At 53.0% G+C, this 9,119-nt stretch overlaps 2 protein-coding genes across 2 annotated transcripts; both read left to right on the top strand.

Moving 5' to 3' along the window:
• Positions 1-5,899: 5,899 nt before the first annotated feature.
• On the top strand, positions 5,900-6,238 carry LOC145939305 (uncharacterized). The gene has a single exon (XM_083043541.1). The coding sequence runs from the start codon at positions 5,900-5,902 to the stop codon at positions 6,236-6,238; it is 339 nt and encodes a 112-aa protein (XP_082899667.1).
• Positions 6,239-7,922: 1,684 nt separating this feature from the next.
• LOC145939285 (uncharacterized) lies at positions 7,923-8,504 on the top strand. Its single transcript, XM_083043524.1, has one exon. It carries the CDS (start codon positions 7,923-7,925, stop codon positions 8,502-8,504), a length of 582 nt encoding a protein of 193 aa, XP_082899650.1.
• Positions 8,505-9,119: the final 615 nt, after the last annotated feature.

Genomic DNA, 9,119 nt, shown 5'->3' with positions numbered 1-9,119 from the left:
AACTATTCACGTCATTTACAGAGAGACCATGGAAAGTAAAATTTCCGAACTGAAATCTTTTATATGCGTGTATATATGCGCATGAAGTTAAACTTATAGGTATGTAATATCGCTTATTTCTTACTGTATTTTTATAATTAATATCTTTATAATCTGAATTGTTTATAATATATTCAATTTCAATTCTGCAGGTCAATACATCTACCGTAGTGACTCTGGGGTGATGCAGCAGTTCCATATATACATCGCGGTATAGAAGATCTCCTTCGTTTATATGACAAGTATTGTCTTCGAGCAATGACACTGTGGTGCCATTGTCATACGGCGTTTCGCAGTCGTATCCTATTAGAGCGTTGCTGAAACGACCCAGGAGGATGAAATAAATTAGAGAAAACATCTGTAACAGAGAAGGCATCATCCTGGTTCGCTATAGTAAGCTTTTCTGATCCTATTCGTGTATACAACTTTCATCGTATTTCCTATCTGTATTTTTACATTTTCGAAAACTGCTATTATGCGGTACGGACCGATATATTCTTTACTAAATTTGTTACATTTTTGTTCATTTGTTAAGAATATGTAGTCGTCTACTTTAAATTTTACAATATTAATACGTTGATCATAACGAACTTTAGATTTTTCTTTTGCTTTTATTAAATTGTTTCTGGCGGATTCTTGTAAATCGCGAGTTTTTTCAAATAAATTAGCTATATACGAATTATATGTTTCAGGTTCTTCTTCGCAATTGAAATTGGATGGAATCCTTGCTGGATAACCGAAAATTAATTCGTGAGGAGTGTATCCTGTTCCTTCGTGTACAGCTGTATTGTATGAAAAACTTGCTCGTTCAATATATTCGTCTTTCTTCATAAAACCAAAATTCTTCATAAAACCAAATTTCCAAAATTCTTCTTTCTTCATAAAACCAAATTTCCAAAATTCTTCTTTCTTCATAAAACATTTCAGGTACTCTACTAGTACGATGTGTGAGCGTTCGAGTAATCCGTTGGATTGAGGGTGATATGCGGTAATGCGGAAGTGTTGGATGCGAAACTTTTTCGTTATACTTTTCATAAAGCGACTGGTGAAGTTCGATCCTTGGTCGGTGAGTATACTTCTTGGACAACCAAATCGACAAATGAAACAATTAATGAATGCTTCTGCTGTCGTTTCTGCCGTAGCATCCGGGATAGAAGCATAGATTGAATACTTCGTGAGGAGATCTTGCATTGTCAAGACGTAGGTGTTTCCTTGAGGGGTGGTTTTGAATGGTCCGACGATGTCGAGTGCGACTTTATCGAAGGCTCTTCCTGGAGTATCGGTGAGTATCATTGGTTGTCGAGTTTTTCTTCTTACTAGTTTCATAGTTTGACAAGAACGACATTTTCTAATGTATTCTTGTATTTCTTTTTTCATATTCGGCCAGTTAAATATTTGTTTAATTCGCAGGTACGTCTTTGTTACCCCTTTATGTCCACCGACGGCTGATGCGTGGTGTTCGTGAATAATAGAGTTGCGTTCTTCTACGGCCGGTGTTGTCGTGCATCCATGACAACATGTGATGGTGACGGAATCGTCAGCGAGAGTGTTTCGCAACGAGAAATATAGTTGTCGCCAAGGTATTGTATCTAATCTTTTGATCTTGTGTCTCGTCATCGTGCTAGACGCAACGATGGAAGTGATAACGAACTCGTCAACTATGATTTAATTCATGTTTCTGGAATTTATACGGTTTATTTGAGAGACTTAAAAAGGACCTGAACCAAAGGTCGAAACGTGTCTGTATGACAACAAGTTAATAAAGATCAATTTGCCAGTTTCGTCGAAAAATATATATACATTTATCTAATCTTTTGACTTTACGCAGGTTTATCGTACATATATTTAATTCAATTATTACGTCGCGTAAAGACTTAAGACATTCATTTAATATATTTTCATCTAATTGTGTATTTATTCTTTTTTTTATAGGTAGAACGATAATGTGCCGCCTAGGATGCATGGAAGGATAGACGCGTGCTCTTTCAAGCGCGAGTGATTCGAGAGGAGGCATATTTCCTGATTGCAGTAATTCGTGTGCTCCGTTGTCTAGAGGATTTTTATCAACAATGACAAAAATTACAATATTGTCGTCCAGGTTAGTTATCGGTCTCCCTCGTGGGCCATGGCCTTGCCGTGGCGAGGGGGCTCACCCTTATGCAAAGGAGAGTCTGCATAGGGGTGCTAACATGGCCCGTACGGACTTATACAGTCTGTACACCATGGCCACCCATGCCTGGGGTGGCCCCTCCCTATTTGGGTGGTACGTAAGGGGTGGTTTGGTAGGAGGGCATTGCACGGCGCTACTGCGTCGGCCCTCTTGTCAGTATCATCGCTTCGGCGGTGATACGGGGGGGATGTGGTTGCCGGCCGCGCCTGTGCCTGGGACCGGGGTGTCGGGAAGCCTCCTGTCACTCGCGGTCTGGCATAGGCGCGGAGCGGCGTCTCACAATGGGGTGGATCCTCTCTGGCGAGGCGAGCGATGGGGGAGACGTAGTCTCTCTCACTGGCGCCCCATCCCAGGGGGAAGACGGACGGCGGAGTTATATGCCCGGAGATATCCGGGCATCCGGAAGTCTCCGGATTCGCCGTCCGGGCCCTCCCAAGCCACCCGGACGTATTCAGGGCTCGGGTCGGGGGGGCGGGGTTTTACGGCCGGAAGTTTGGGCCAAGGGAGTCCTCGGACTCCGGAGGCCCCTTATTCCGGCCGGTCACCGGGGCCACTCGGACGTATTCCGAGGCGGGGCCCGGCGACGAGAGAGATACCACCGGTCGGTCGGGACCGTTACCCTTTCCGAACCGACCGGCCGGTGGAGGAATTGCCCCTGCGCTGGTCTTGATCCCTCAGCCAGGGGCGTGCTGGTCGCCACGGCGGGCAAGGCTGGGTCGGGGAGCGGCGGCCCAGCCCCATCCGTCCGTGGGGCCCCCCGGGTGGCGCCACCCGGTGAGGTACCCTCGGAGACGAGGGACCCCTGATAACATTTTTGTGAGTAGGGGGCAGGAGTCCTGTGGCGGGGGTGCGGTATTCCCCCCCGTCCCGTGACATAAACTAGCTCCCCGGGAGTTACCCGAGGCCCCCCTGGGGGCCGATTCCGGCCAAGTTTCGGGTCGTTCCCTGGGGGGAGGGAGATACGCCGGCTAGTAGAGCCTCGCCGGGTAGTGGGAGGAATGAAGATGACAGATACAACTACCCACAACAAAACTCAAGATGAACGGGAGAAGGTGGAAATGGAGCTGGAGGAATGGAGACCTTCAGGCACCATACCCACGAGCGCACCAAAGGAGGAGGGAAGGACGACAAGATCGCAGGCGAGCAAAGACCGCGTTGCAGTGATCAGAGTCGAGAAGCTCGACCACAAGGTGGTCTTGAAGCAACCAGGATCCGAGCCGAAGACTGCGCAGCTCCCTGAACAGGCAGCCATGGCGGAGACACCGGGTCCTTCGGGACTCCAAAAAGAGGCAGAGGAGGCAGAGGTGAACGTCGAGGACACTGAACCCTACGCGACGGACACCGATGTCGAGGAAGTACTCCACTCTTATAAGAAGAGGAAGAGAGGAAAAGGGAGGCCTGAGATTTCAAGTATAGAAAGGTCAAACAGGAGAGGGCAGAACGCGCCAAGCTTGAGGAAGAGGAGAACGAGAGGACCATCTTGGACCCCTCAATATCCATCACGGACTCCAAGGCCATGGAAAGAATGAAGTCCAAGACCAGGGAGTACGTCGAAGATTTGAAGGAGTCGCCCAACCTAGACGTGGCGACTGAGGGGATCAGGCATACAAATATGCTGATGAACGCGGTCGTCTGATTGAAGAAAGGCCTGAAGAGCACGATACAGGCCGAAATTAAGGAAGCGGCTAGCTACCTCGAAGCGGCAATAACAGTGTTGAGCGAGCGGATAGATGCCAAAGATGTAGGGGAAGAGAAAGGCTCGTCTGACCAGCTGCGCAGGCAGGTCAGAGCTCTAAAGTCCGAGAACAGGAAGGTGCACACGGAAATGGCGAAGATCCGAGTGCAACTGAAGGAGCTCGTGGCTGGGGAGGAAGAAGGAAGCGTACCGCACACCCGCCACCATTGATCAGACACCACCACAGGAAACCTGCCAAAGAGGCGAGGGGCAGACGCTGCCACAGGAAAGGGAGGACTACATGGAAGTCCAAATGGAAGAAAGGGAGAATGCACCACCACCACCAATGAGACCCCCAATCAAGGGGGTCACAAAGGCACTGGGGGAATACCCTCCGCAAATTCGGACGGAAGAGGAGAGAAGGGTATACGACGGAATGTCGAATAAAATACAAGACCTTCTCAGCCAGAGGGAGGATTTTATGCGAGGACGAAAGGTCCCTGCGAAAACCGACCCTCGGGACGAGAAGGTTCCCTCTCTCCAGGCAGGTCAAGGAGAAGCAAAGGGATCCACAGACCGACCAGCGACGCATCCGTCGCAGGCCAAGAAAGGGACCCCAGAGCCCTCCACCGCCGAAAAGAAGAAAGGGAAGAAAGGAAAAAAGGGGAAAAAGACTAAGGAGGTCAACACAGTTGACACCCAAAGCCAGTCCCCTAAGGAAGGCCCTAAGAAGATAGAGGAGAACAACCGCTCCACTTCGGTCCCTGCGAACAAAAAAGAGGCCTTAATCCCTCCCCAACAGACAGGGGCCCATGACTCCGTGCCATGGACCAGGGTCATTGGGCGACGGAAAAGAAAGGCCCTAAACAAGGGGACACAACAACCGTCCCCTTAAAAGACAGGACCGAAGAAACAGGCTGTCACACCCTCCCCGCCTCTCACTAAAGAGAGGAGCAAGGGTGAGGTAAAAAGTGGCAAGCCCAAGGAAGGGATAGGGAGGAAAAAAGCTCTCAAGTCGGCTGCCATCACTCTAACGTGTCCGCTGGAACAATACAAAGATGTGATTGGCAAGGCAAGAGAGAGGATCAACATCGCGGATCTGAATATATCACGCATCAGGGCCCACAAGGGAGTAACAGGTGCGATGGTATATGAGGTGACTGGCGTTGACAGAGAGAAGAAGGCGGACCTGTTCGCTGAGAAGCTAAGAGAGGCGATCGGGGACAACGAGCGTGTTAAAGTCGCTAGGCCAGTTAAAACGGTCGAAATGCGACTCCGCGGCCTAGATGAGGCTACAACGGAGAGGGAAGTTGGCGCTACACTGTCCAAGATAGGCGAATGTAGACCCGATGACCTTAAAGTCGGGCCTATAAAATTCGCCTCACGGACAATGGGCACCGTCTGGATCCCATGCCCGGTTGCACCCACCCAAAAGATCCTGGAAACCCGAAGAATCCAGTTCGGGTGGGTGCATGCGACAGTGGAGCTGCTCAAGGACAGGCTCCTTCAATGCTTTAAATGCATGAACAAGGGGCATGTCCAAGAGCACTGTACGAGTGACAAAGACAGGCGAAAAGCCTGCTACAACTGCGGCACGGAGGGGCACTTTGCGAGAGATTGCAAGTGTCCCTCAAAGTGCATGCTTTGTGAGGAGGCCGGGGTTCTTTCGAATCATCGAATGGGGAGTGCATTATGCACCCCTCTCAAGAAGAGAAGGAGCCCAGGAAACAAGGGTGCCGGGGGCGGTAAAGCTCTCAAAACACCCGGCAAGGAGAAGGTAGGAGAGGGAGTTAACCCGGCGACTCCCAAGGAAACGCAGAAGCCCCTGGAGCAGCGGAAGCCACGTCCGGAAAGAACGGCGGCCGTTGCAGTAACAGGGGCATCAGCGAAGAGGATGGAGGGAGCCAAACCACAGCGGCCCGAGAAGGTAACCCAGTCTCCAGCGACTGAGGAACCAACTCGGGCCACAGAGGCCATGGAGGTCGTCGAGGAGGAGATCGACAAGACATGTTAACATGGCTGTCAATCTCCTCCAGGCCAACCTAAACCATGCCTGTGCAGCTCAGGACCTGTTTGTACAGACCTTAATGGACGGCGGATGTAGTTTGGGAATAGCTGCGGAGCCCTACAGGGTGCCCGATAATGACCCTTGTTGGGCCACTAACGACGAGGGCTCTGTAGCCATAACTTGGAGGATGGAGACGAATTCCCCACCATGTCGTAAGATAGGCGATGGATGGGGATACGTCATGGTAGAATGGGGGCCCATCTCGGTAATGGGATGTTACATCCCCCCCAGTCTGAGGGCTGCCCAGTTTGAGCAGGTGCTGGACGGACTGGAAGTCGCTGTGTGATCACAGTCTGGCCGCCCTGTTATCGTGGCCGGGGACTTCAATGCCAAGTCGGCATTATGGGGTTCCCGGCGCAACGATTCGAGGGGCAGATTCTTGGAGACGTGGGCAGCGGCACTCGGCCTGTTTATATCCAAAATACAGGCACGAAAAGCACATGTATTCGTCCGCAGGGGGAGTCCATTGTGGATCTCACATGGGCAAACCCCCCTGCGATGAATAGAATCGGGCAGTGGCGGGTGACAGATCACGAGACCCTCTCGGGACATTTATATATGATGAGGGTCAACGTCACCCGCCAAGGGGTGCTTAACCGCGCCCAGGGGGAGGAGGGAGCAGAGACCCCTAAGAGGTGGGCCCTCAAAAAGCTCGACACAGACGGGCTGATGGCCGCAGTCGCCTCGGCGACCTGGCCAGGCACAGAAATGCCAGGAGACATTGATGGCCGGGTCAAATGGCTCGGGGACATGATGACGAGAGCATGCGATGCCTCCATGCCCCGGGCCAAAGCGAAACCGCGCCGCGCGGCATACTGGTGGAGCGAAGAAATCGCCGAGCAAAGACAGATAACTGCCAGAGCTCGGCGTCGCTTCACCAGACTTCGGCGGCGCGGCGACGATGAGGCGACAGCTGAGGCGTACGAGGATTATAAACTCCACCGTAACGCCTTCAGCGCGGCAATCAGGAAGGCCAAGGCCAGGGCGTGGGACGAGCACCTGCTCACGCTGAACTCGGACCCATGGGGGCGCCCATACAGAACAGTCATGAACAAGATGCGAAGGTGGGCGCCCTCCGTGACGGAATCCCTGGACTCCCGGGACCTTGAGGAGAAGCTTGACAAGCTTTTCTCCACCATCGCCCGGGCTCCTTTCGAACGGGAGGAGCGGGCGGGTTGAGAGGACGAGCTAAAGGTCACGGAGGCGAAGATGGTCGGGATTGTAAAAAGACTCAGGTTTCGGGGCAATAAGGCCCCGGGACCTGATGGAATTCCCGGACGGGTCTGGGTTCTGGCCTTGGACGATCCGTCTGTATCGAGCTACGTTAGGCAGCTCTTTACCGACTGCCTAAAAGAGGGGAGCTTCCCTCCAGTCTGGGAGAGGGCCAAAGTGGTCCTCATCCCAAAAGGGAGCGGTGCAGCGGGACTTCTTCCCGCTTACAGACCGATATGCCTGCTTGACGAGGTGGGGAAACTACTCGAAAGAGTGATAGCAAACCGCCTCGTCGAACACCTGTCCCGGGATGGGCCAGACCTTCACGAGGACCAATACGGATTCCGCGAGAGAAGATCGACAATTGATGCGATCTAGCGCGTCCGATCTCTTGCGGAGTCTGAAATGGAAGAGGGCAGGGTGGCCATGGCGGTGTCGCTAGACATCGTCAATGCATTTAACACCCTGCCCTGGGATCAAGTGGGGATCGCGATGGAAAAGCATTGCGTCCCTGCGTACCTCGTGAGGGTAATAAAGACTTCCGGGACAGAAGACTGGAGTATCGCAATAGAAACGGACTCCAGTGCGGGAGGGAGATGTCCTGCGGGGTCCCACAGGGGTCAGTGTTAGGCCCCCTGCTGTGGGACCTCGCGTTTGACAATGTGCTTCGCACCGCTCTCCCCCCCGGCTGCAGTGTCGTCTGTTATGCAGACGACACGTTAGTGCTGGCCGGGGGAGCAGACTGGAGGAAAGCAAAGATGAGGACGGAGCTGGCGGTGGCATGCGTTGTCCGCAGCATCCATGGCATGGGTCTAAAAGTAGCGCCTCACAAAACGGAGGCGCTATACCTACACGATGGCTCTCAAGGAGAGCCACCGGCGACCCATGTCATGGTGGATAACACCCCCGTCCAGGTAACGACCCGAATGAAATACCTGGGTCTAATCCTGGACGGAAAATGGACTTTCATAGATCACTTCGATCAGTTGGGCCCAAAAGTGGAGAGAGTGGCGGCAGCTCTAAGTCGCCTACTCCCTAACTTGGGAGGGCCCGACGGTCGAGTGCGTCGAATGTATGCGGAAATCGTTAATGCGGTGGCCCTATACGGAGCACCCATATGGGCAGAGGCTGCGAATACCACCCGAAAGATTAGGGACGCACTGCGACGTATACAGCGGCGCGTAGCGATCAGGGTAATTCGCGGCCTACAGAACGGTCTCGCACGCGGCGGCCACGACTCTGGCCGGGCTCCCGCCGATGGAGCAGGTCGTGGGGATGTACGAAGAAACGTACATCCAGACGCGGGAGCTCCAGAGGCGGAATGTCAAGTTAACGGCTAGAGTCAAAGGCATCATGAGGGTCCAGGCCCGACGACGTCTCCTGGAAAGGTGGAGGGAATATCTTGATAATATTCCCGAGATCAACTCAGGGAGAAGAGTCGTCGGGGCCGTGCGTCCAGTATTAGAAGAGTGGGTGGAAAGGACGCACGGCGAGGTGTCGTACCGTCTTGCGCAGATAATAACGGGGCATGGATGCTTCGCTGACTTTCTGTGCAAGATCGGTAAGGAGCGGACGACCCACTGCCACCACTGTTGGGATGAGTTGGACATCGCGCAACACACATTGGCCTATTGTTTGGCATGGACCGATGAGCGCGGTGTCCTTACGGCGGCGGTGAAGACCTCTCACTGTCGGTTATCATTCCAAAGATGATTGACAGTGAAGAGGCTTGGAAGGCGGTCTCCTCCTTCTGCGAAACAGTAATGTTGCAGAAGGAGGAGGCCGAAAGGGAGCGCGAACGCGCCCCACGAAGTGACGGGAGCAGTGGCGACGACGGAGACGGGGGAGCACCTGCGCCTCGCAGGTTGCGACCCCGTCGCCGAAACCCGCGGCACCCGCCGAGGCCGGGAGTGAGAAGGAGACCGGGGGGGGAACAGAGGAGGCGATTATAGTCG

This window comes from Prenolepis imparis, unplaced genomic scaffold, assembly GCF_030444845.1.
Source record: "Prenolepis imparis isolate NDT839.2.m4 unplaced genomic scaffold, iyPreImpa1.0 SCAF_1, whole genome shotgun sequence".
NCBI classification, from domain to species: Eukaryota; Metazoa; Arthropoda; class Insecta; order Hymenoptera; family Formicidae; genus Prenolepis; species Prenolepis imparis.
Note: the sequence above shows the minus strand (reverse complement) of the source record. Positions and strands in the feature narration are given on the sequence as shown.